Source organism: Canis lupus, chromosome 20 (assembly GCF_011100685.1).
Source record: "Canis lupus familiaris isolate Mischka breed German Shepherd chromosome 20, alternate assembly UU_Cfam_GSD_1.0, whole genome shotgun sequence".
In the NCBI taxonomy this organism is placed as follows: domain Eukaryota; kingdom Metazoa; phylum Chordata; class Mammalia; order Carnivora; family Canidae; genus Canis; species Canis lupus.
This window is the reverse complement of record NC_049241.1, coordinates 33,102,241-33,130,036: the sequence shown is the minus strand read 5'-3', so window position 1 is coordinate 33,130,036 and position 27,796 is coordinate 33,102,241. Positions and strand designations below refer to the sequence as shown.

The 27,796-nt window shown below is 37.5% G+C and overlaps 1 protein-coding gene and 1 pseudogene across 1 annotated transcript; both read right to left on the bottom strand.

The window, feature by feature from the left end:
- Window positions 1-1,549: 1,549 nt before the first annotated feature.
- ARF4 (ADP ribosylation factor 4) lies at window positions 1,550-23,170 on the bottom strand. The gene is made up of 6 exons (XM_038566102.1): window positions 22,779-23,170; window positions 12,743-12,823; window positions 12,197-12,306; window positions 7,619-7,690; window positions 4,290-4,415; window positions 1,550-2,500 (listed from the first exon to the last, which is right to left on the bottom strand). Exons 1-6 carry the CDS (start codon window positions 22,843-22,845, stop codon window positions 2,414-2,416), a joined length of 543 nt encoding a protein of 180 aa, XP_038422030.1. The 5' UTR covers window positions 22,846-23,170; the 3' UTR covers window positions 1,550-2,413.
- On the bottom strand, window positions 4,422-7,566 carry LOC102151290 (annotated as a pseudogene).
- Window positions 23,171-27,796: the final 4,626 nt, after the last annotated feature.

The window sequence follows — 27,796 nt, the reverse complement described above, 5'->3', positions numbered from 1 at the left end:
AGGGGAAAAAAAGACTCCTGACTGAGCAGGGAGTCTGGCATGTACCCCTTCCCCATCCTAGGACTCTGGGATCATGACCTGAAAGGCAGAAGCTTAATTGAGCCACCCAGGGACCCCCAAAAAGTAATTTCTTGGGGTAAAAAACATGCCAAGTTACCAAGTTAATTTTTTCCTTAAAATAAAACAAAGATAATCTTGCAAATCTAACCCACTTGGTGAAAATTAGGCAATTTTATAGTTTCTTAGTGCAGTCATTTCCATCATTGATAGTAAGACTTGCTTTACATCACGAATAAGATTACATGGGTTCTCTTTACTCCTTTTTCAGAGTCTGTGAAAGCATTCTGGACTTACTTCAGTTTTTAAAATTAATACAGTGGTAATTTAATTATGGTAACAGTGAACCCACTGGAGGTTTAATACCTCCAAGTTAAACTCCATAAAACTACACACATATCATTTCTTAGTTTTCTCCAACCAGAAATGATACCTTACTTATTCAGACAGAAGGTGGGCTTATTCATCTGGTGGGCTAGGGAAGTTGCACTTAACATCAAGTGACCCACACACTTTTCCCCTGCGTGACAATCATCAACTACTTAATCCTAATTTCTTTTCACTTGGTCCAATATCTTATGATTCAAAACTCTATATTATTTTACTAGCATATTTTTGGTTTGAAAATAAAATTTCAATCCAGAAATTTACGTGAAGTTATACAAGCCACTAAGATTTTAAAAGGTTTGTGAGATACATAAAGCATTATAGACAAAAACTGAGTTACTTATAAGGGTCCCAAGATGAGTCCTTAATACCTTAATAGATATAGTTAATGAAGTATATATACCTGCATTGCCTTATTTTAAGATTTTATTTATTTATTCATGAGAGATAGAGAGAGACAGAGACAGAGACACAGGCAGAGGGAGAAGCAGGCTCCATGCAGGGAGCCTGATGTAGGACTCAATCCTGGGACTCCAGGATCACGCCCTGGGCCGAAGGCAGGCACTAAACCGCTGAACCACCCAGGGATCTCCTGTATTGCCTTATAAACAAAGAATTAGTTACAGGCAGCTCTCTGCAGAAATTCTGATATACGTGGAACTCAAATGAAAAGTGCTTATGCTTGTGAACTTCTCTACGTAGGAGAGCCCCACCACTAACAGTCTGCAATCTGCCTGCAAACAGCACTTGCATTTTTTTGATTAGTTGTGAAACAAACACATGCATACATTCTTTTTGGGCAGTTCATTTTATTACAGCTTTTTACTCTTGATCTGAGTTTAGAAATGTACAGTGTCAAATTCTATTTTATTAAAAGGAAACTAAAATTTTGAAATTGCTCCCCACTCTGTTATACACATGATAGCAACTCATACCTTCTTTCCAATTTAAACAATTAGTAAAAAAAAATTTTAATTAAAAAAATTAAACTCACTGAGACCTGTACATTATTGTTCACAAACTGTAATGTATGCAAAATAGCTTTGCTAAATAAGAAAACCCATATCAAACAAACATCTCCAAGACTCAAAAAGCACACATACAATTATACATTTTTATCATTTTATTAGGAATAATTCCAAATGGGTTATGAAGAAAACTTATTGAGTTTGATGAGTTTTCCAAAAACTCTTAATGAAGATATGTTCACCAATAAACAATAAAACATCAGCAGAACTATCATATACTGGGCAAAGAGTCAGGCTGATACCAAAAAGCAACATGCAACATAAAAAAGATACAATATAAAGGAAGACAATCTGCTGGGTATTAAAAATCATCTCAATATGAACTCTTTGCAACCAGCACAGAACTAATGAGCTATCAAATCCAAACCACACTAAGGTAAGCTTGGCTGATGAAAGCCAGGATTCATTAAGGGGAGAAAAAATAGAAGTTCCTCAGTGCAAGAGATCTGAATAGTGTTTTGGAGCATTTCCCTGGCTGGTACAAGCAGTATTAGAAAATCTTTTTGGCAAGGGAGAAAAATAAATACAAATGGAATGCTACATTTTTTAAATCAGCAGACTGTCCCAGGAATGATAAAGGTATCAGTAAAGTAGCAAGGGAATAACTTTAAAACATCATTTCTTGTGGGCTCAAAAAACATTCAAAACGGATTTAAAGGTGTCACAATAGCTATGTCCAGGCATTTAGGCTTAAGGGAAGTAAAATTAAAAGAGGACACTTTTTTCCCAAGTTAAGGAGAATTTCTTTAAAACCAAGCATATTGCTAAATAGCAATATTATACTTGGTAAACAATTGGCAACAAAATAAGTTTAAACGCTGTAATATTCTGCCCAAACCAGTCCCAGATACTGTTTAATAACCAAGATGCAAACTAATTTTGTTGTAACAAGCCTAGACCAATTCTATCAAATGTGTCCTTGGTTAGATATCCAGTTTCATTTAACGTTTTGAAAGCTCATTTGACAGCCAGTCAAGTCCCTCATACAGACCAGTTCCTTGTGTAGCACAAGTGGCTTGAACATACCACTGTAAAGAAAGAACAAGAAAATACTTGATTAACAGAAGACTATATATAACCAGTCTTTAAAATTTCTTTATCAGAAAATTAAATATTTCCAACTGCCCGACAGTAATATTTAGTCAGCAGTTACCATAAATGTAAAGAAACAAAAAATTAATATTAAAACTATAGGAATAAAGGAGTAAATAAAGTTAACATCTCACAAATAATTACTTTTGTATTTAATGATCTCAACAACAACTGTATTGATTGAAAATGTTCTCATACACATTTCTCACAAAACTCCGGTCACATTTAAAGCTACTCCTACCCAACTCATTAGATTTAATCAACAAGCTACTCCTTAATCTGAAAAGAACATTGATAGGAAGATTAGTAACTAATTAAGTACCACCAGGTCCTTTTAACCCTCTTTTCCTAAGTTCAGAGTACAGGAGGCAAAATTTTGAAATGAGTAGGAGCTGCTATTAGGAGCAAGCTTTCCAGATAACTGCACTCTGATCTCATGCATTCCAAAAAGTTTCACTCTTGATAAAATGGTAATGAATGTCATGCCATGAAATGTTAACAAAGAACAAGAAAAAGATCTAGAAAAAAAAAAAAGAAAGAAAGAAAAAGATCTAGAAAGCAATTTAATCACCTTTAAGAGACAGTTTATTTTTATTACTTTTCTTCACTGACCAGTTTCATTCCGCCATATAATAAAGACTTTGTTTTAATATTGTACAAAGTCAATACAAGTAAACTCTGCTGCCAATTATTTGAATACCAAACAACTCAGTATCCTCGAGCATTGGGAAAAGGTACAAATTCTTATCTTCACAGCACTGAAAACTGGTATCATTTACATTTTATTTTGTTTAAATCAGCCTGGGACATCTCTAACAGCCTATATACAGTTATTGCCACAGCACAGTATCTGTTTTTGTTGACAACTTAGTGAAAAACTATTGTAAAATACAAGTCACACTATAGTTTGTGATATCATCTTTATATGTAAACCAGTATATTGTGTTTTGCCAGTATTTAAATCACTGATCTAAAACAAGTTAATGGAGAGTAAGTATAGTATTTCCTTTAATTTTAAGTTGAAAACTTGTTTAATGTCATAACTATAGTTCAAAAGCTTTTAATGTTAAAAAGTAAACAATATAAAACTGTATTATCTAAAATACAGCTGCAAAAATACTACAGTTTTAATAAGAAAACTGAATTACAAAATACTTGCTGCACAGCTATTTAAAAGATATAAAATTAAAGTTAACGATATCAATAATCTTTAGATAATACAATTCTCATAAAGTATATCTACCGATACGAAATATTTTAAGGATAAAGTTAACAAAAATAAAGGTATCTAAACATTTGGATCCTTAAAACATAAATATTAAAAGTTAAAAAAAGGAGAGGTGCCTGGGTGGATCAGTCAGTTAAGCGTCTGACTCTTGATTTTTGGCTCAGGTCATGATATCAAGCCTGGTGGCAGGCTCTGTGCTGGCCATGGAGCCTGCCTGGGATTCTTGATCTCCCTCTACCTCTCTCTCTTTAAAAAAATGTTTTTAAATTTTTAAAAAGTAGATGATATTAACATAGTTTGAAAACTTGAACACACATTTATAAAAGCCTGAAAGGGTTCATGTCTATAAGAGTATATTACTGTATTTCTTTTAAAATGATGTGCTCTTTATCTGTTCAAAAGGGACTATTACTTAATATGTACTTCAAGTGAATACCTGCTTAAACAACTGCAGTAATTCTAATAATCAAGGTTAATATGAACCTCCAAATACTTACTGTTCTGTTACGAAGAGACTGAAGACCTAATTTATCTGTCATTTCACTGATGGCCATAGCATTTGGCAAATCCTGTTTGTTCGCAAAAAGCAGCAACACTGCATCTCTCAACTCATCTTCCTGAAGCTGGAAATAAAAGCTAAGATGTTAACTAACAAACTGGAACTCAATAAATGTGACTAACTAGGTAAAACATTGTCTTCCTGTATATACCACTTAGTCAACATTCAATGCATTATTAAACATCAACCTAATTTCACTAAACTTCAGACACACTTAAATCTCACATCCTTCAATTTTTAAATCCCAAGCAAATAACTATATGCCTTTCAAGGAAAGCAAAACTATTTTTCAAATCAATCATCCTATACTCCATTAAGGTAAACCACTCATTTCAGCTTTCATGATCATTCATTAAAACTCAGGATTGGCAAAAAGACAAGAAACACATGTGGAAATAAAGTATTTATGGCAGAATCTTATGGTACTCAGTAGTAAAAGTATTTAGAGGATTCTTTTTGAACTTTTCTTTCCAGCCAGTTGGACTAGACAAGAGTAGGACAATACAAGGATTGGGCAGTATCGTGAAAAAATACAAGAGTATAATAATAAATATTACAAGGGTAAATAATAAGCAATAATATAAAAAGTAAAAAAAGTAAATACAAGAGTAGAAGCTAATAGGAATGAGAACTGACACATGATACAACATGGATAAATGCTGAAAACTTATACTAAGTGAAACGTATCAAAAAGTTTAAAAAGACCACCTATTGTAGGATTCTATTTACATGAATGCCTAGAATAGGCATATGTATATAAAGTAAATTAGCAGTCGTAAGGGCTGGGGGTATGGGGCAGAGTGGGGAAAGAATGGGGAATAAATACCAATTGTTCTAGAGAATTTCTTTTTGGGTCAATGAAAATGTTCTAAAATGATATCGTGGTAATGTCTGCACAATTCTGTATACTAAAAACCAATGACTTACATATTTTAAATGAGTGAACTTTATGGTTCTGTGAATTATACCTCGATAAAGCTGTTTACGAAAAGAGTAGAGGGGGTGCTATTTAGCTCATCAAACTACCAATGACTTAGTTACACATATACTGGCACAACGGTTTTACAAACTGCAATATAGTTTTAGAGGCTATGAATGAGAATTAAGATTTCATTTCAGTAAACATTTTATGGCTATCCAAGTTTGAAAGCATGACAGTACCTCTAGCAAGGTTCCTCAAATTTTCACAATTAAATACAGTTGGCCCTTGAATAACACTGAGTTTGAAGTGTGTGGGTCAACTTATACATGAACTTTTTTGCTGTACATTACTGTAAATGCATTTTCTCTTCCTTAACTAACATTTTTTCTCCAGTTTATTGTAAGAATACAGTATATAATTCATATAACATTCAAAATATGTGTTAATCAAGTGTTATTGGGAAGGGCAAGAATAACCCTATTCATTAAAGCATTTTTTGTGCAAGAGATAAATCTAAAATGAAAGTTATTTCAATAAAATACAACTGATGGTTGAAAAAAAAATTCAAAATGTGGATATCCTCTTCTAATTTTTCTAGTATTTTAGTTGACTGACAAATGCACACAAGTATTCCAAATGAGAGTTGGGACTGCCAGGAATGTTGTAGAAAAAATGTCCATATTCAGTGGAAAGCTCAATTAGGTGTCTTTTTGAAACCCTTCCAAAACTAAGATTTTCAGATTCTCTTAGAGTATGCTAGTCACTTTACTTATCAGATTTTAAATAACGTTACGGTGTTAAACCACATTGTAGTATTACAATACTAAAACTATAAAAAAAAAAAACGCTAAAAAGAATTTTACTTGTTATTTGCTATTTAAATGACATATTAAAGACCAAAACAAAAAGTGACAAAATAGAATTCTTATTAGATCATGGTGAGATTCTTGTCAAGCCATAGAACAGTTTCCTTAAAGGCAAAATCCTCTGCCCATTTAGCTTTACTCCCTAAAATGAGGTTCTGGAACACATACTGAGTAACTGTAGTAAACGGAGTCTCCACTTAGGTTTTGTGGTATGGTCTTTATCTTGCCTGAATTGTCCAAATCATCTGTTTGCTCTTTTCAGTCTGTATTTCTAAAACCTTACATTCTAAAGTTTGTCTTATTTGTAATCTCATCTTTCCATCATCAAGCAGTTTTTCCTTCAAATCCCAAGACTCCTGGTGTGATTTCATTATTAATTTAGCTTTAATAACATGTTTCATGTTATCCATGATCACACTTGGGGTTAATTTACTCTAGTTTTTTTGAAGTGCAGTTGAAAGTTGCATCCTCTCTAATGAAACCTTCATTTCAAAAGCAATTTTCAACTCTTCCAACTTCATTTTCCAGGTCTTCAATTTTAGCTTCAATTCACTTATTTTGCATGATTTGTTCTGGAGTTTTTTCATTTGTAATCAACCACTGATTTATATTCCAAGAGTTACTGTTTTGTCTGTGCTCTCAGTCTGAGTGGCAGGGTCAAGAGGTCCGCGGGATGTACCACCTGGGCACCAGCGACCTGTGCTGGCCCACCTTCCCTGCCTCCCACTCCAGAGTTGGAGGGCTTGATGACTGCTTGCTATTTGGGTTGTAGTCAATTACAACTGGCACGAAGAACTGCCACCTAGGACAGGAAGGTTTGACCTCAGGAGGCAATATTCCCACCACCCAATTGTAGCCAGAAAAAGCAGAAGTTTTTGAGGACTCAACAGTTTTATGTGGATTTTCAACTGTACACACATGGTAGGTGGGCCATGAGTCGGCACTCCTAAACCCCCATGTTGCTCAAGGGTCAACTGTATGTGGAAATAATCTGATACATGGTAAAGCCAAAATACCATCAACCAAAATGGTACTACCTTCAGGTGGAATTTTTTACCATAGCTACTATTATGATATATCTCAAAGTGTGTATTTTGTAGGTACAAAATGGAGGAAACTGAACCCAATGATCTTGGGAACAAGGAATCTGAATCAAGATTCCTAGATCACAAAAGTTCTAAAACTATAGATTTCTTATCTATTAAATAAGTGGAGACATCCTCAATCAGAGACATATCACCCCTGGAGCATGCTAAAAACAAGGTCAGCCTTCCTTCCAACATAAGGAGGTAGCTACTCTTCTGTGTGTTTTACATGCATTCTTAAGAACCTGTGATGACAGTTCCTCAAGGTTCTTTCTAGCTGTGAAACAATTGATTTGGTGTAATCTAATCACAGCAAGATGTACCAATCACTAATACCACCATGTCACCCTGAAAAACACATCTTAGAAATGATAAATTTCAAAAATATTCTTACCATTTTCTGCAGTTCTTCAGCTCCCTCCTGAATTCTTTCACGATCATTACTATCTACCACAAAAATAAGACCCTGGGGAAAAATTGTTTAAATAAATTGCAACAGTTAATCTTAAAGGAGACACTAAATATAAAACATAAGTACAGGCAGAAGAACCATACTGAGTTAAATGTTAGGAAGACAATGTCTCCTTATTAAAAGAAAAAAAAAAAACTAAATAAATAGGGTCCTAAGTACTAAAAATAGATTTGAGCACTATTTGTGATTTTAACTTACATTAGGAAAAAAAAAAAAAAAAAGTAGAGATGCCTGGCTGGCTCAGTTGGTTAAGCATCCAACCCTGAATTTCGGCTCAGTTAAGATTTCAGGGTTATGGGGTCAAGCCCCACATGGGGCTCCACAGACAACAGTCTGCTAGAGATTCTTTCTCTTCCTCTCCCACTGTCCCTCCTTCCATTCACATGCATGTGCTCTCTCTAAATAAATAAAATCTTAAAAGAAAAATCTTACTCCTAAACAACTGATCATTTTTCTCAACTTACTCTATGAATTAAATTTTATTCCTCTTCACTTACATGCTAAGTGCAGGTAAGTGTAAGTAGCAAAATGGTCAGTAAGTGGGAACAAAAGGAAAAAGAATCAACCAAAGATGCACGAATTCACTGATTAAATTGGCATATTCAGTAAAAGGCATACACAAAGTTCTGGGAGAGGGGTACACAGTTTTTGTAGGCTTCATGTGGAAGTCAGTCCTGTTCCACAAAGTTGTTGAGTTGATTGAATAAATTCTTTTATTTTTATTTTTTAAGTAAGCTCTAGACCCAACGTGGGGCTTTCATTCACAACCCTGAGATCAAGAGTCACATGCTCTACAGACTGAGCCAAAAAGGTGCCCCCAAATATGAAATTCTTCACAAAAAGAAATTCTTATAGTTATTCACAAACATTAGAATTCTACAGTAGAAAACAAACGAACTAACGAAAGCAGTTAAGACTTCTAAAAACCTCCAAATGGAAAGTATAATATTTTCAACTAGAAATAGGGAGGGCAGATTACCTTGATAGGTTTGTTCAAATCTATTTCTATTAATATATTAATACTAAAGTGATTAATTTAAGTATTACTGTCCCCACAACCATGACCACTGAAGTATTTTTGATCATTCATCACTTATCACAAACTCAAACTGTCTTGTGCTCACTTATTTATATAAATAACTAGATTAAATCTACCAAGAGCATAAAATCATCTTCGGTCAAAGAGCTACATCATTTTGTATTTACCCCTTAATAGCACCATTATAGTACTGAGCTTGCCAGGGGACCTAATATTTATTTTAGGCTATGGTCATTAAATAACAATTTCCTTTAGTCTAGTAAATTTCAAACCCATTTCCTTTGACTTTGCTGGAAACCATCATTTTAAACCTCCTAACCTTAAAAAAAAATAAACCTCCTAACCTTTGAAAATACTTTTGGTGCTATAAAAGCCAGTATGGCATACGGGAAAGATATCCAAATTCAAATCTAAAGACTTATTACAGAAATAACCTCATCTTAGAATATGCCTCCTCTTCTATAAAAATAAAACCATGCCAGCCAACTGTACAAGCCTGTTAAATGTAACCATACACGTATGAAAGAATCTAGCATTGCACTTGAATTATCACAGGCATTTAGTAAATGTTGTCTCCTCCTTTCCTACTGCAAAAGCTATTCTTTTTTAAAATCTATCCCTCTACAAGAGGCAATGCCTCCAAAAGGGATCTAATTTTATCTGGACTAATAGTCCATTTTTATTCTGTTTTAAAATGTAGATAATGCTCCTTGTTCCAAAATAATACTATTGAGAAAGAAGTATTTCAGTAATAAATTCAAAGTTGTTCACTTCCTGGGACCACCTAGAAATAAGAGTGTAGAAAACATAAGATTCTAAAGATTAAGTTTGGCTACAATAAGAAAAGTCTACTTAAAAGTCCAAGTATTTGCTTAATTATTTAGGACAGCAAAGTAATTGGGATTATCTAATGAGGGATGAGGAATTTACTACAATAATCACTGTGTCCTGGCTTGTAAATAGAAATTAGAAGCATGGTTAAACATTATTCATTTCTTTTAAATTTTATAGCTAAAAGAACTGATCAGGAATGCTAGAAAAGCTGGTGTTAAGACCTAAACTGAGATTATATCAGATAGCATAAAACTTTCTCCTGTAGACATGAGTTCTCTAGGAAGAAGTACTTGGACTTTTAATTATAAGGTGATCCAGTGATCTAAAGAGGCCAGGAATGGATCTAATCTCAATTAAGAACTCAAAAGTAAACGGGGCACTTGCGTGGCTCAGTCAGTTAAATGTCAAACCCTTATTTTTATTTTGGCTCAGATCATGATCTCAGGGTTGTGAGACCGAGCCCCATGCTGGGGATTAAGATTTTCTGTCTCCCTCTCCCTCTGCCCTTCCCTGCCACACACATGTGCATACTTTCTTTTCTCTCACTCTCAAAAAAAAAAAAAAAAAAAAAAAGACTAGGGTTAGTTACTCTTAGTCAAAAATCACAAATTAAGGATGAGCAAAATTTCACTTCATCCCTTATTTTACTTTAAAAACGCGTTCCCTAAAAGAAATGACTATGACTTACTTTAAAATAATTCAAAAGGTAAGAGAGGAACATCAAACAAACAATATTGGCCATATCCAAATAATTGAAGTTGGGTAACAGGTATGTAGAACTTTGTTATTCTCTCTACTTTTGTGCTCATTTGACAATTTCCATAATAAGGTTTTCTAAACTATGTGATTTATATCAAAATAGCTTTTCTAATCACAGTTAATGAACAGAAATATTCTAACTTTTAAATTAAAAAAAGCATACCACTTATTTAACAGGACACACACACTACTTAAACCTGGTAGTTCTACCAACTCACCTAGGGTATATTCACTGCCACCTGGTGGCAACATACCTCACTTGCATGCTCTGTTTTAAGAGTTGAAGAACATGAATTACATCTGCAAACCTCAAACATAGGAAGTACTTGTAATATCACATACTGCCTAAAAAAATGTATTTATTAACTCCAATAGTAAACAAAAACTGATGAGAAACCTCTCCTATGGCAGAAAACACAACTGAGTTGGAACAAGGTTAAAGAGAAATATAAAATATAGAATAAGAACTGCCTCTCCAGTCCTAGTAAGTCATTCCAAGCTTCAGCTTGCTCCTATTTAAGAATTAGACTAGAGCAGTGGTTCTCAAGAAGGCAGAATTTTGTCCCCAGAGAATATTTTGCAATATGTGGAGATATTTTTGGTTACCGCAACTGGGTGTTGGGTGGGGTTTGCTACTAGTGGGTAGAGGCCAGAGATGCTGCTAAACATCCTACAATGCAGAGAATCTCCCCTTGTCCAACAATAAAGAGTTACTCAGCCCGAAATGTCAACAGTGCTCCTGTTGAAAAAACCTTTTTTTTTTTTTTAAAGATTTTATTTATTTATTCATGAGAGAGAGAGAGGCAGAGACACAGGAGAGGCAGGCTCCTCGCAGGGAGCCCAAAGCCCAAACATTCAACCGCTAAGCCACCGGGCATCCCAAGATTTATTTTATATTTTAAATTTTTTTTTTTTTTTTTTTTTTTTGTGATAGTCACAGAGAGAGAGAGAGAATGAGGCAGAGACACAGGCAGAGGAGAGAAGCAGGCTCCATGCACCGGGAGCCCGACGTGGGATTCGATCCCAGGTCTCCAGGATCGTGCCCTGGGCCAAAGGCAGGCGCCAAACCACTGCGCCACCCGGGGATCCCTTATTTTATATTTTAGAAAGAGAGAGGGACACCTGTGTGGCTCAGTGGTTGGGTGTCTGCCTTTGGCTGGGGGCATGATCCTGGAATTCCGGAATCAAGTCCCACCATCCAGCTCCCTGCATGGAGCCTGCTTCTCTGCCTGCCTGTGTCTCTGCCTCTCATGAATAAATAAAATCTTTAAAAAGAGAGAGAGAGAGAGCGCGTGCGTGCGTGTGAGGGGCGGAGGGAGAAGGATAAAGGAATCTCAAGCAGACTCCGAGCTAAGTGTAAAGCCCAACTCAGGGCTCTATCTCATGACCTCAAAATCGTGACCCAAGCCAAAACCAAGAGTCAGATGCATAACCGACTACACCACCCAAGCACCCCAATATCTTTTTTCCTTAATGTATTTTAGTAAGGTAAACACTTGATGCTAAATGAAGGATTATTAATTGCTGTTTATTCATTAGAAATTACAATGACAGTAACAAAGAACTTACTTTCCAGACTAAGAATGAAACCAACAGTACTACGGAAGAGACACCTAATTCAACCTTGAGAATCACCCCCTCCTAATCTTCCAAAATATTGTTATGATGGCTATGTAACTTTTCCACCCTGGGTAATTTAGCCTTCAAATGCATGACTGAGAGTTCATTGAGGAATACAGAAGTAGTGATAAGAAGAATGCCAACTCATACAGTAAACACCAACACCCAGTTAAACGTAGATATCAAAAGAAACTTTAAAGCATAAAACACATAAAGAAAAGTTATACAAACTATACAGCATTCCTTACCTGGGTATTTTGGAAGTAATGCCTCCAGAGAGGCCTAATTTTATCTTGACCACCAACATCCCATACTGTGAAACAAATGTTCTTATATTCTACTGTTTCCACATTAAAACCTACAAAGAAAAAAAAGACAATTGTGCAAAACGTCATTAAGAAAATATACTCCGTAATCAACAAATTGAATAAACCTAAGCCAGTTATAATGATAGATATATGTCATAGCATACCTGTCCAAACCCTGTACCTAGAATGTACAACACCAATGAACTCCAAGGTAAACTATGGACTTTGGATGATTATGTCAATGAGGTTCATCAGCAATACAAACGTACCACTCAAGTGAGTGACACTGATAAAGGGGGAAGCTATATATATACTTGGGGGCAGGGAGTTTATGGGAAATCTCTGTGCCTTCCTTTCATTTTTTTGTGAACATAAAGCTGCTCTAAAATAGTAAAACCTTTAAAATTTTTCAAAATTAAACCATACTCTATTTCATTTTACAATATATCATTATGACATAAATTAGTCATCTGTAAACTTTCTTACCAATGGTAGGAATGGTGGTGACTATCTCCCCTAACTTCAGTTTATACAGAATGGTCGTCTTGCCAGCAGCATCCAATCCAACTAGAAAAAGACATTATAGATTTTAAATCTAGGCCAAAAATGCACACTAAGAATTAATTTCACAACTTTATAGTTTGAAAGCAAAAGTTAACTGGTCAAGGCACAAATGAGTTAGAAATGAAATTACTTCCTTTCTATCCTAAGGGCAACACCTGCTGCAGAAAGCTTTTCTATTTTTCTTTCTAGACCTAAAGAGACATGTAGCAGTGAAAAGAAGAGTATCTGACTGACTCAGGCTCTAGTCTCTAGATTTGCTTTGCCACAAATTAGTTAAGGGTCTTTAAACAAATCACTCTAGAAAACTGAGACCAGAGAAATCAGCTGTAAAACAAGATGGAATCATTTAACCTAAGATCCTTTCCAATTCAAGTCCTTTTTTAAAAAATTTTTATTTTATTTTATTTATTCATAGAAACAGAAAGAGAGAGAGAGAGCGGGGGGGGGGGGGGGGGGGGGCAGAGACACAGGCAGAGAGAGAAGCAGGCTCCATGCAGGGAGCCCAACGTGGGACTCGATCCAAGGTCTCCAGGATCACGCCCTGGGCTGCAGGCGGCGCTAAACCGCTGCGCCACCGGGGCTGCCCTCCAATTCAAGTCCTTATTAATTCTACAAACTATTATCATTTTTAAAAACCCAAGTTACAAGTTGAATCAGAGAACACATAAAAACAAATGAATAAAAATTATCTTAAAAAATATGGTAACTATGCACTAGTATCCTTAAATGATAGTAAAGGAAAAAGAGGCCAATTTTACCCCTACCTAAATCCATTCCTACATCAGATACACAAAAACAAGAACAAAAGATTGGTTAATTTGGATTGTAAAAAATGGCCCTATCTCATTAATCCCAAATGTAACTAATGTCTAAATTCTTAAAACTATTCCTTTGAGGGAGAATACAAGTAGGGAAGAATTTGCTTGTTTTTTGTTGTGTTGTTTTGTTTTTAAAGATTTTATTAATTTATTTGTGAGCGAGCACGTGCATCAGGGAAGGGTAGAGGGCAGAAAAGACTCCCACTGTTGGAACATGAGCAGAGGGGAGCGGGAAAGGGACAAGCAGACACCCCCCACACTCCCCCCACCCCCAGCAGGGAACCTGATGTGGGGCTCCATCCCAGAACCCTGGGGTCATGACCTGAGATAAAGGCAGACACTTAACTAAGCCATTCAGGCACCCAAAAATGTGTTTATCTCTGAAGGGAAAAAAAAATCCATCCTCAAGCAAGAGGGTATACTTCTTTATTTCAGTGATAGTGATGAGCAAATTAAATGTATATTTCAAGTACAATTCTCTCAAAACCTGCATATTCTAGTCTGCCAAACCATTCTAAATGGAAGGTCAATATCTAATAACTGCAATGACTGTTATCGTTGTTCCAAGGACATCACATTTGGCCTAGATTTACGCTATCAAGAGATTCTGAAATGAATTCAACTGAGTATTGATTTAGGCAAGGATGCTTTCCAAATATTTAAATCGAGCATGACATGGCACATGAAACGAACACTATTAAGTTTAAAAAACACACACAGAAATCACCCTACTTATCTAATTTATGTTACTGTGCAAGTGAGTTTAACTTTCATCAGTCCAAAACAGAATTAAAAGCTATAGGCAGGGATCCCTGGGTAGCTCAGCGGTTTAGCACCTGCCTTTGGCTCAGGGTGTGATCCTGGACTCTCATGATCAAGTCCCACATTGGGCTCCCTGCATGGAGCCTGCTTCTCCCTCTGCCTGTGTCTCTGCCTCTCTCTCTCTCTCTCTGTGTCTCTCATGAATAAATAAATAAAACCTTAAAAAAAATAGAAATAAAAAAACTAAAAAAAAAAAAAAAAATAAAAAGCTATAGGCAATTTCAGCCATCTACACATCTACCCATATAACCACCTTTTCTGTTCTGTACCCTACAAAAGGTAGCTTTAAGAACTCTCTGTACACTCAAGCAATTTAACATTGGGTCTTCATATCCTGTGTCCTCTAATCAAACTGTGTTCCCTACTCCTTCATTCTGAGATATTCAGGTTTATTCTTTCCAAATACTATGACACCTAATAGAGTGAACAACTAAGCCCTCACTAATGGGTACACGAAAAGCCAACTTACATCAGGAGGTGTTTGTTTATGGAGTATGGATGGGACAGTATAAAAAAAAAATCGAATTCTAAACTATACACAAAGAAACAAAAGTAACCTACAACAAGGAGAACAATATGATCGTTTCACCATTTGGAAAAGCTGAATGTGATATACCAAGCACTGGTGTTACAATACTGATGAATCACTGAATTCTACCTCTGAAACTAATAATACACTATTTAGTAATTAATTGAATTTAAATAAATTTTTTTTTGAAAAAAGAAAAAGCGGTCACTCGAGAAAATAAGTCCTTCTTAGTTGAAGTTGATCAAACTTTAAAATAAAGAAATATTCACCCTTAAGTAACTAAATTAAGAGGCTCCTGGGTGGCTCAGTCAAGCGACCAACTCTTGATATTGGCTCAAGTCATGATCTCATGGTCGTGGGACTGAGCTCTAAGTTGTCTCTGCTTTGAACGTGGAACCTGCTTAAGATTTTCCCTCTCTGGGATGACTGAGTGGTGCAGTTGGTTAAGCAGCCAACTTCTTGGTTTCAGCTCAGGTCGTGATGTCAGGACTGTGAGACGGACCCCTGCACCCAGCTCTGCGCTCACAGCATGGATTCCTTAAGATTCTCTCTCCCTGGATGCCTGGGTACCTCAGTCAGTTGGGTGTTTGCCTTTGGCTCAGGTCATGATCCCGGAGTCCTGGGCTCCAGCCCCACATCAGGTTCTTTAGTTGGAGCAGAGCCTGCTTTATCCCTCTCCCTCTGTCTGCTGCTCCCCCTGCCTGTGTTCTCTGTCAAATAAATAAAATCTTTAAAAATAAAAAAAAAAAAAAGATTCCCTCTCCCCCCAGCTCCTCCCCCTGCTTGTGTGTGTGGGCTGTCTCTCTCTCTCCAATAAATGTTTATTTTTTTTAAAGATTTATTTTTATTTATTTATGATAGACACACAGAGAGAGAGAGAGAGGCAGAGACACAGGCAGAGGGAGAAGCAGGCTCCATGCAGGGAGCCCGACGCGGGACTCGATCCTGGGACTCCAGGATCGCGCCCTGGGCCAAAGTTTGGCACGAAACCACTGAGCCACCCAGGGATCCCCCCAATAAATGTTTAAAAAAAGATTCCCTTTCTTTGTTCCTCCTTTGCTTGCTCGAGCTCTCAAAAAAAAAAAAAAAAAAAAAAAAGCAACTAAATCAAAATATGATTAAGCCCAAGTCAGAAATGAAACTAAGATATTGGTTAGAAAAAACATGATTTAGGTTGTGAGAACTATGGCACATGCTAGTCCTCACTGCAAGTCCAAGTAAACCTCATACCATCACTAAAACAATTTCAATACAAGAATACTGACAAAGAATGGAAAAAACCCAAGACAAATTATTATTAATATAACTATTTTAAGTTATACAAAAGCACAGAGGTAACCCAATTTTTAATGAAATTGTTAACACCTGCTTATATGCATAACTAATATTCTTCTACAGTTAGAATTGTCTTCACACAATAAACGTGTTACTTTCATTTAAAAAAATTCTCAAATAGCAGATTTCCTTAATTAATTTGTCGGCCTGGTTATATTTCCTGATGTATCTATCAGGAAGATAACTGCTTAAGAGCCTTGAATATATTCTATATACTTATTTTTAATGAAATGGGAGAATTGTTTTTATTTTTTTATTTATTTTTTATTGGTGTTTAATTTGCCAACATATAGAATAACACCCAGTGCTCATCCCATCAAGTGCCCCCCTCAGTGCCCATCACCCAGTCACCCCCACCCCCGCCCACCTCCCTAAATGGGGGAATTGTTGACCAAATAATGCAACCATAAGGCTTTTTAAACAAGTTATCTTTAAAATAAAAATTGTAAGACAACAGTTAAATGGCTCACAGCCACATACAAGACTCTAAAATCATGAAGACATCCTTGAGCTGCACAAAAATATAATAGTGCTATATAAATGCAAACCACAAGTTTTTTTTAAAAAAGGAATTTCTACTGTGAGATTAAAGATGCACAGATTAATTTATACCATCACTTAAAACTTATATAGTTCTTTACCCAAAACCATTTTGGCCTAACAATTTTGTCCTACTTCAGTCATTTCTTAAGTATGTATTTCCTTAATGTTGCAATATTTGGCAATGAGATTTCTCCACAAAATGAAACTATAACCAATTCTCAACCAGCCAAGATAAGACTCTAATCTGTACATTCCAGTAATGCCCTCCCTCCCTTCCACTCCATAAACAAGTCACTGTATTCAAAGATATACTAGAATTACTTGTTCTCCTTAACTAGACCTGCACTTTGACCAAAATATTAACGCAGCAAAATTACCCAAAACTCTTTGCCAATCATTAAAAAGTATATCTACTAAACTGTGGCAGCAAGAAATATTTATATTTAAATTGAAAGACACTAGATTCCATGACCTTAAGTTGGAAAAGGAAAATGCAGAAAGGAGACTGGAATGAAAAAAGTGTATTTTCAGATGGATGAAATTTCACACAGTTAATTTTTCTTTTTATGTTTTCCTTTATCTTTCGATTTTCTACAAGGAAGCTTAAAATACAACTTCACAATTATTTAAAAATAATTTGCTTATTTAAAAATAATTCTGAGTACCACACTAGGTGGTTCTTTACATTTTTGTAATATAAATCTCACAACTACCCTCCATTTTTCAAACACAACATCAGAGGTTCAAAAATGTCCCCAGAATCAGAGGAGTAGAAGAGGTATGCAAAACTCCAGGTTTTATGGAAAAATTAGATCCCTCAAGTATCGCTGATGGGAATGCGAAATGGGTGTCCCTGCTTTAGAAAACAGTTTTGTCAGTTCTTTAAATGTTAGATATAGTTAACACAGAACACAACAATTCTACTCCTAGGTATTTATTTACCCAAGACAATTAAAATATGCCCATACAAAAACTTTTTTTTTCAAATCTTCACAATAGCATTACTCATAACAGCCAAAGAGGGAAACAATCAGATTTCTATCAAATGATGAATGGATAAACAAAGTATGGTATATCCATAAAATGGAATTACTCTTTAGGCATAAAAAGGAATGAAGTACTGACATATGATATAATATGAACGTTTAAAACATTATGCGAAGTGAAAGAAGCTAGGCACTAAAGAACACACTGTATGATACGTGAACTATCCTGAGTAGACAAACGCATAGAAACTAAAAGTAGGTGTGTGGTTGTAAAAGAACTGGGCAAGAAGGGCAACAGTAACCACTAATGGGAATAGAGTTTCTTTCCGGGCTGATGAAAATGTTATAGAATTAAGACAGTGATGATGGTGGGGCACCTGGGTGGCTCACTCAGTTTAGGGTCCAACTCTTGACTTCAGCTTATTAGGTAATGATCTCAGAGTGGTGAGATACACGCCCCTCCCCCCCAAGTGGGCTCTGTGCTGGACATGGAGCCTGCTTAAGATTCTCTCTCCCCTCTCTCTCTGCTCCTCCCCACACGCAGGAGCACACTCTCACACTCTCTTAAAAAAAAAAAAAAAAAGACAGTGGCAATGGTGACACAAGTTGTCATTGTTTTTTAAAGATTTTAGGGACACTTGGGTGGCTCAGCGGTTAAACGCCTGCCTTCGGCTAAGAGCATGATCCCGGAGTCCCAGGATCAGGTCCCACATTGGGCTCCGTGCATGGAGCCTGCTTCTCCTTCTGCCTGTGTCTCTGCCTCTCTCTCTCTCTCTCTGTCTCTCTCATGAATAAATAAATAAAATCTTTTAAAAAATTTTTATTTATTCATTTGACAGCTCATAAGCAAAGGGAGTGGCAGGCAGAGGGAAAGAGTGAACAGAGCCCAAAGTGGGGCTGGATCCCAGGGCCCTGGGATCATGACCTGACTGAAGGCAGACACTTAATCAACTGAGGCACCCAGGCATTCCTACACAAGTTTGTGAATAAAAATCACTGTACTGTATACTTTAGAGGGATAAATTTTGTTATGTGAATTACATCTCAATTTTTTAAAATTAAAAACAAAAAAGCCCTAAGTCAATGCCAGAGCTCTCAAATGGTATTTATACATTGCCATCGTGCCTTTAGCTTTTCTGGTGGACACACTCTATCTTAGTATTTTATCTAATTCCTCAGAAGTCTGATCATCAAAACTGAAAGTGAGGCTATCAGATGTACAGAAAAATTATTATAAGCTTAGGTCTTACTTCTACACAACAGATCAGAAATATCTACACTTTGATCAATGTGTTAATTAGCAGCAAATTATCAAAGTCTGAAAGCCATCTGCAATAATGCCAAAGGGTACTTCTAAAAATGGCTGTATCAACTTATAGTGGTGGCATAAACTAAAGATTTTTGCCTTTCTATTGTTTCCTTATATCACATAATAGAAGGGCTTTTTTTTTTTTAAGACTGGCAAGTATGTTTTCAACTAATGACCTGAGAAAATGCTCCTAATAAGCGAAGTCAAAAGGAGAGAACACTAATTTCCTCTTAAAAGCCTGACAGTAAATGTTAACAATAGTGAAATGGTGGAATTATAATTATTACTTTATTCTTTTCCACATTTTTAAAATTTAACAGAAAGGACGTGTTATTTTTTGAAATGAGGACAGAAAATTAAAAATCACAATGAATGGATTTACAAAATATGCTAAGGAAAAAGCATGAAACACCACTCTTCAGCTCACAGTCTCACTTAAAATATTAGTAATATTTTTCAAATTGGCAAATAGAGGAACCTCCCTGGTCCCAAAAAACCACAGTCACATATAAGGCAATACAGAACTATACTGTTATTGGCAATCTTTTAGAAAGCAACATTTTTTTCAGCCTTTCAACAGCCAAAAGTTTACAAGTTCAAAGAGCTTAGAATTAATAATCCCTCTACAGAAACACTGTTTTCCAATGTAAACAAAACTTGGGGAATCATTTATGAAAATTACATCTTATCATAGAACAAGGCACTGGAGATCAATCTAAAAATAAGGTAATGCAGGGCTACATGAGAAATCTAAGATGGCAACTAGTCATCTTTGAATTTAAAGCTCAACAATATTGACGTGAGTGATTTCGCCAAAAAACAAACTTGGCAATTCTGTCAATCTATACTTTAAGTGACATTACATTTAAAACATTGCATTGGTTTTTTTTTTTTTTTTAATTTTTTTTTATTTATTTATGATAGTCACAGAGAGATTGAGAGAGAGGCAGAGACACAGGCAGAGGGAGAAGCAGGCTCCATGCACCGGGAGCCCGACGTGGGATTCGATCCCGGGTCTCCGGGATCGCGCCCTGGGCCAAAGGCAGGCGCCAAACCGCTGCGCCACCCAGGGATCCCTGCATTGGTTTTTATTTAGTTAACTACAAGCTATAATTTCAAACACTTTTTAAAATTACTTGAACTTCTGGGAGAACAAGTGTAGGAATAAAATTTTAAACTTCACAGTAATTTGGCAAACCAGACCCATGAGCTGCTATCTTTCAATAACACTGAAAAAGTCATGGACTCAAGAAGGTCTGAATTTTACGTAAGCCTTATAAAGGAAAAGGAAGCGCACATACCTGCCAGAGAATATTAATATGAAAAAAAAACAATCATTGACTCTTAATTCTAAACTCGAATAGGGGTAAGAGACCTTTTTTTTTTTTTTTTAAAGATTTTATTTATTTATTCATGATAGTCACACAGAGAGAGACAGAGAGGCAGAGACACAGGTAGAGGGAGAAGCAGGCTCCATGCAGGGAGCCTGACGTGGGATTCGATCCCAGGTCTCCAGGATCACGCCCCGGGCCAAAGGCAGGCGCCAAACCGCTGCGCCACCCAGGGATCCCAGGGGTAAGAGACCTTAAGAGTGATTATGCAGTCACTCATAAAGCTAGACAAAAAAATCATTTATCAAACTTCCAAATCACCTCTTTCCCTACCTTTTACGGTTATGCTCCATTTGATGAGTTACTATAAAGCTTGACCTTGTGACTTTAGTGTTTTTAATGAAGGAAACCAGAATATTCCAAAATTAAAGAGCAAAACAAGAATAGGAAACTGGAGGCATAAAACATTTAACATAAAATGAGTAATTCCAAAGCATGACTTCTATCCCTTGCACAAATGCACAAAATGAAATATTCTCCCATTTTCTTTCAACTGTTATTTTTTGGGGAGAACGGGGGAGAAATGCTCCCCTAATACAGTAAATTTAGGAAAGTGCTTATAGCATAACGCTACCTTTCTTCTCCCTCTGAAACTTTAAGCTATCACAAAAGACTTAGGGTATGGAACACAGCAATTCATTTACAATAGATCTTAAGTAAAAGGACCAACATAGTACATTTCCAGGGACACAACTGTGTACTAGTTAATTTCTTTAAGGAACAACCTGGAAATTCATTTATCACAGTCCAAAGTCCTCCCAATGACTTCAGATCCTTTACAGACTGTCAATTTTCAGCCACCTTAAAAACTTAATATGCTTGCTCTCCTTTAAAAATTGTCTCTATAAATGAAATCTTAAAAACGTTTAAAGAGAAAACATTCTGATTTATCTTTATGAATGAATTAACAATTGTTCCATGAATTGTGAAAAAGCCAGAAATAACAATTAAGAGAAAAAAGAACTCAATGTGTATACCCTTAATCTTCATACACCTGGAATTACTCAATCCTCCTTTGGAAAACTTTCAATGGTAGTAGAACTAGAAAATAACGACTTTTTCTCCCAGCTCCTAAGGAACAAACAAGTTTCAACGTTTAAAGTTAGAGGAGCTCCTTTTTGCATTATGCAGGTCCGCAGGGCTCAGCTGTGATGTAGAGACTACTCACAGTAATAGGGGGGAGGGGTTGCTTACATCACCTAAGTGTCAAGCCCCTTCTCCCTCAGCAGGAAAAAAAAGGGGAAAAAAAAAAAAAACTGGCGCTGAAAAGCAGTTTTTTTAAAAGCCTATTTTCCAAAATAACTTAAAAAAAAAAAACACTGTAATTATTATGTAACAAGGCTACCCTAAAACTAAATGTCATAATGTTGTTACTGGAAATTTGCTATCGGCTTACAAAAAATAGCTTTAAAAGTTTTTTTTTTTTTTTCATTAAACCTTAACCAGCTGGACAAAAATCCGTTTGAAATTCACCAGAGAGTAAACCAAACATATTTAGGTTTTGGGAGTGGCCAAAAGGTGATTCGGGATAAACTTCACAGTTTTCAGGAAAAGAATATGCAGGGGAATCCAGCGCGAAGTTAAGTTTGGCAGAGGGAGCGCTGAGGACTGAGGACTCCGGACTCTTCTGAAGCCGAGGGTGCTTTGCTCCCTTTGCCACTGCGCTCCGGGCCTGCTCACTTCCTGCCCCGGGCGGCTCCGGGCTCCCGGCGACCGCTCGCTCACATTCCACTGGGAGTATGCAGTGTGTGTACACGGGGGCAGAAAGGGGGAGGAGGAAGGCTGGAGTAGTTCTGCCTCGGTCCTGACCGCTGCCCACACCGGGGGAGAGACGAGCCTGGCCGCACTCTCAGAATCGGCCTCGCCAGTGTCTTCCGGGCTCAGCGAGATGAGAGAGTTCGCTTCCTCGCCACCCCAACCCGCCCCCCCCCCCCCCAACAGATCTCCGCCCAATCTTCTCTGGCTTTTCAGTAAGATCGAGTAGAGAAAGCCAGAAGGAAGAAACCTTGCCCGGGCGGCCCTGTCCCGGCCTCTGAGACAGATCCGGGGCGACCGCCCACCTTTCGCCCCCATTGTTTCCCCCTGAAGACTTCCTCCTGACCCCGAGCCCGCCGCCCCTCCCCCACCACAGCGGGCGGAGGGACACACAGGCCCCGCGCCGAGACCCGGCCCTCCCTCCCGGAGCCGCACTGGGGCCTGCCCTCCGCGCGCGGCCCCTCACTCACCCATCAAAATGCGCATCTGCTTCTTGCCGAAGAGGCGGGAGAAGAGGGAGGAGATGGTGAGGCCCATGGCAGGAGCGGCACTTGCGATGGGCAGGAGCAGAAGGGGTTTTGGGGGCGTCCCCGGGCCTCCTCCTTTCACGCTCCCAACAAACTGAGCGAAGGAAGAGGAGCTGAGGGAGGAAGAGGGCGGCAGAGACGCCTCGCTAGCCGGTGTGTCGGGCGAAGCTCCGGGACAAGAACTAACGGGGCGAGGACCTGCTCGACGACTGGCGCGGCAGCTCCGGGTCTGGCGTTTTAGGCTTCTGCTATGCCACGTCACGCGGTAGCCGCGGCGACTCCAGCAGCGGCCCGGCCCCTCCAACGCGGACAGAATCGCGTCACCGCCGCCCCAACCCCCTGCGCTTCCGGTGCTGGCCCAGCCACTGCGCCTGCGCACGGAGGGGATCGGCCAGTTACGCCGACGTAATTCTCTGGCCGCCGTCCCCTCCCGGACGTGGACCTGCGGGACGAAGCCAGTTAGCGCATGCGTACTGGGAGACGGACAAAGTCCCACAATGCTTCGGTGGTTCACTTCCAATCAGATTCTAGGCGAGGCGCTGCCGCCCGGGTAAATACGTCCAGGAGTCCGTCGTCCTTACTTCCTGAAAGGCGCTCTGTGCATTGTGGGTTAGGAAGCGAACCTGGGGTCTTCCTGCCCTCTGAGCGTCCTGTTCTTAAACTCTGCGCGCGGTGGGGATTCCCCCGAACACGACCGGACACGTTTCACGCGTGGAGCCAGACACTTGCCCCAGTGGAGAGGTGAAGAGGAGGGCCCTTGCTTTCCCAGGTGATAAGTAGTTAAAAGTTGTGCAGGCTAGAGGCCTTGACGCCTTGACCCCTCCACGCCAGGTCGTGCTGAGCATCCCTGATCCTGTGTCAAGACGAGGGAGTTCCGAGACATGTTCATCGACGAGTGCAGCTTTTTATTTTTTATTTTTATTTTATTTTATTTATTTATTTATTTATTTATTTATTTATTTATTTATTTATTTATTTTTGAGTGCAGCTTTTTAAGACAAGCCGAGGAAGGATTGCTTTTCTTGTATCATTTCTGTCCCTGGAGTATGGGAAACTTAATCCCTTATGCTAAGAAAGTGAAAAGCCTCATTTTCTTTTTCTTTTTCTTTCTTTCTTTTTTTAATGTTTTATGTATCCATTTGAGAGAGAGCACAAGCAGGAGGAGAGGCAGAGGGTGAAGCCAACTCCCAACTGAGCTGGGAGCCCAACATAAGCCTCCATATTTATTATCTTAATATTTTTCTGGTTACAAAACAAGGTATACATCTTGTAAAAAAAACCACATATATATATTTAGGTCTTGCTATATGTGTGTGTGTATATATAGCAGGTCCCCCGGGTAGCTCAGCGATTTAGTGCCGCCTTCGGCCCTGGAGACCTCGGGATTGAGCCCCACATCGGGCTCCCTACATGAGGCCTGCTTCTCCCTCTGCCTCTGTCTCTGCCTTTCTCTCTCTCTCTCTCTGTGTCATGAATAAATAAAATCTGTAAAAATATATATTTAAAGCACATTCCCCATAATTCTCACCATATCCCCATATTTCCTCTGTACCATTGGTACAGTTCAGAATTAGTAGCTCCCCCTTACCTACTCTCCTACCTTAGTTAAGGCATGATCACCTACCCTTCAGATCTGATTAAAAGTTTAACTCCCTTGGAAAATACTTTGCTGATATCACTAGATGAATTACTCAGGCTCAAGAATCATAACCACCAAAAAAAAAAAAAAGAATCATCCACCCTTCTAGTTATGATTTCACATTTAATATTATTGACAACCTTCCTCTCTTACCCCACTGTCTGAAAGCATTGAGAAGGCAAGACTCTCTAATCCCCTTTACATGCCACTGTATTCCTTGGAGTTGGCACACCATGACACTTAACTGTGTTTGAGTGATAGAGAGATGGCTGAAAAACCTTTGTTATATCCATACAATGTAATACTATCAGAAGTTAGAACAGAATTGTAAATTCTAATGAAAATATCCCCAAGACATAGAGTTAGTGGGAAATGCCAAATAATGACTAAGTACTGTAAAACAATATAGAAATGTAGATTTCCCGTGCGTTTGTGTGTATGTGTGCATGTGTGTTAACGCAGAGCAAGAATTTTGAAGTAGAGTCTGCAGTAGTGATGGTGGTTACCTATTGGAGGAAGAGGAGGCCTGCCCAGCAAGTGAGGGAACTTGGTTTTGGTGTAGTAGTCAAAAGACAGCTTAATCTGTATTTTTAAAAATTTGCTTTATTGAAGTATAATTTGTATATGAAATAAAATTCACCAGTTTTAGCTGTACAATTAAATGAATATAAGCAAATATATACAGTAGCATAGCCAACACAGTTGTGATATCAATCATTTCTATTACCCCCAAAAGGTCCCTCATACTCCTTTGTACTCTCCTGTAGCCCTTGGCCAAACACTAATCTGTCATGATAGCTTTTCCCTTTCCCAAATTTCATATAAATGATATCATACAATATGTAATCTTTTGTGTATGGCTGTTTTCTCCTAGAATAATGATTTTGAGATTCGTCTATGTTATAGTGTGTATCAATAGTTTGTTCTTTTTCTGCTGAGTAGTATCTCAGTGTATGGATATACCACAATTTCTTTATCCATTCACTAACTGATAGGCTTTGGGTTGTTTGAAGTATTGAGCTTTTATGCATAAGACTGTTTGAACATTTGAGTATAAGTGTTTGTATATCTTTATTAATTTTTTATAAGAAGTATTTATCCATGCATTACTCAACATAATTTAAAAAGTAATCTGAATTTGATAAATGAGTCAACCACTGTTAGACATATATTCTTCCACTTTTCCTCCCTGAAATACTAACATCTCTATATAGATGGTAATGGGATTTTGTACTGCTAAGCAACTCCTTTTCAACTTAATAATATACTGTGGACATTTAAAAATATCAGTATTTATATATTTAACTTATTCTTTGTAAGAGCTACATTCCATTGTAGCTATGTAAAATAACTTATTTAACTGATCTATACAATTGAAAAACATCCATATTCTTTGATCTAAAAATTCCACTTCCAGGAATTTATGGTATGAAAATTTCCCTCAAGTTTGTTATGTTCAGGGGCACCTTAAATGACTCAGTCAGTTAAGTATCTGACTCTTGATTTCAGCTGGGGTCCTGATCTCAGGGTGGTAAGATAGAGCCCCAAGACAGGCTCAGAGCACTCGGTGGGAAGCCTGCTTGAGATTCTCTCCCTCTCCCACTGCCCCTCCCCCCACTCACATGCCTGCTCTCTAAATAGATAAATAAAATCTTTTTTTTAAGTTTGTTACATTCAATGTTCATTACATCATTTTGATGAGAAACTGGAAATATCAATTTTTAAAAATAATAAATATTTAAATTGCCCTTTGTTTCTTTCCTTTGCTGATCACTAATCCAGATAATTCAGTTTTGTTTTTGCTACAATTTTATAAATTCACAATAATAAGTAAAGACAGTAATTAGATCCATTGCCAGAATAAATATTTTTTTAAAGATTTTATTTATTCATCAGAGACACAGAGAGAGAGGCAGAGACACAGGCAGAGGGAGAAGCAGGCTCCATGCAGGGAGCCCCATGTGGGAGTTGATCCAGGGACCCCAGGATCACGCCCTGACCTGAAGGCAGATGCTTAACTGCTGAGCCACCCAGGTATCCCCAGAATAAATATTTAATTTCTTTTCAACAGTACTATCCTAGGAGGTTCTATAGGTGCTTATTGCAACTGGTGCATTCTGCAGGATGGAATTGAATAAGACAAATCTGAAAATGAGTAAGATATTTTGTGTTGTTGAAGGCCTGCTGAGTAAAGCTTCATTTGGTAGAACTACACTTCAGAAAACTGTCATTTCTCAGAATGACCTTGAGCACTCAAAAGCAAAAACTTTAGTCTGGTGGATAATAAGGTAAAGCAATTTTGTACACTGCAATGGGTTTATTCTGCCCCTTTTAAAAGTTTTTAGGGGTGCGTGGGTGGCTCAGTCAGTTAAGCATCTGCCTTCAGCTCAGGCATGATCCCAGTGTCCTGGGATCAAGTCCCAAGCCTGGCTTTCTGCTCAGTGGGAAGCCTACTTCTCCTTCTCCCTCTACCCCTCTCTCTGCTTGTTCGCTCTCTCTTTCTCTCTCTCAAATAAAGTTTAAAAAATATTTTTAAAAAGTGGTGTTAAAAGTTTCCAAATATTCCAGCAATAGCAAGCAAGGTAAAATTAAATGTAATTAAATATACAACATTTAAAGAGGAAAGAGAAATCAATTGTTTTTTGCACTTAAACTCTTCAAGCAATTTAATAGAAATGTTTGTTAATGTCTTCTGTGAAGCAAAATACTATTTAATTTTCTAATAAAGTCTATACAATTACCTGGGAGATCCACACATTTTCCTAGAATTTAGCTTAAATGGAATTAAAGACTATATCTTCCTTGAAAAGAACCTTCCTTTGCACTGGAAATACATATAATGAGTTGCTTAGCAGGTTGATCAACTTAAAATTGCATTTTGGAAGCTTGTTAGATTAAAAAAAAATCCTTGTATCCTTTAAGTAGACAATGTCTGTTTTGAATTTTATATAGAATTCCTTAAAACAATGATTCTGACGGTCTTCCCGAAATGACTCTAATAAATTTCTCTAGACTAATGAAAATGCATCTTCTTCCTCATAACTTCTTCCATTTCTGTTTAATTAAGCAAAATAGATGGAAAGAATTCTGATGTCCATCTCTAGCATCCAAAACCTAAACCAAAAACGAACCACAAATAAAACAACAAATGAAGATGTCAGAGTAGATTTTTCAGATTTCCTTTTAAGATATTAGCTATACATCAAGTAGCAAATAGAGGTTACAAAACAATGTCAATGGCCCACTGAAATGTCTCTTTTGTAAAACAAGAATAATCAGGGTAGAGAAGTTAAGTAACCTGCCAGAGACCTTCACAGGTAAT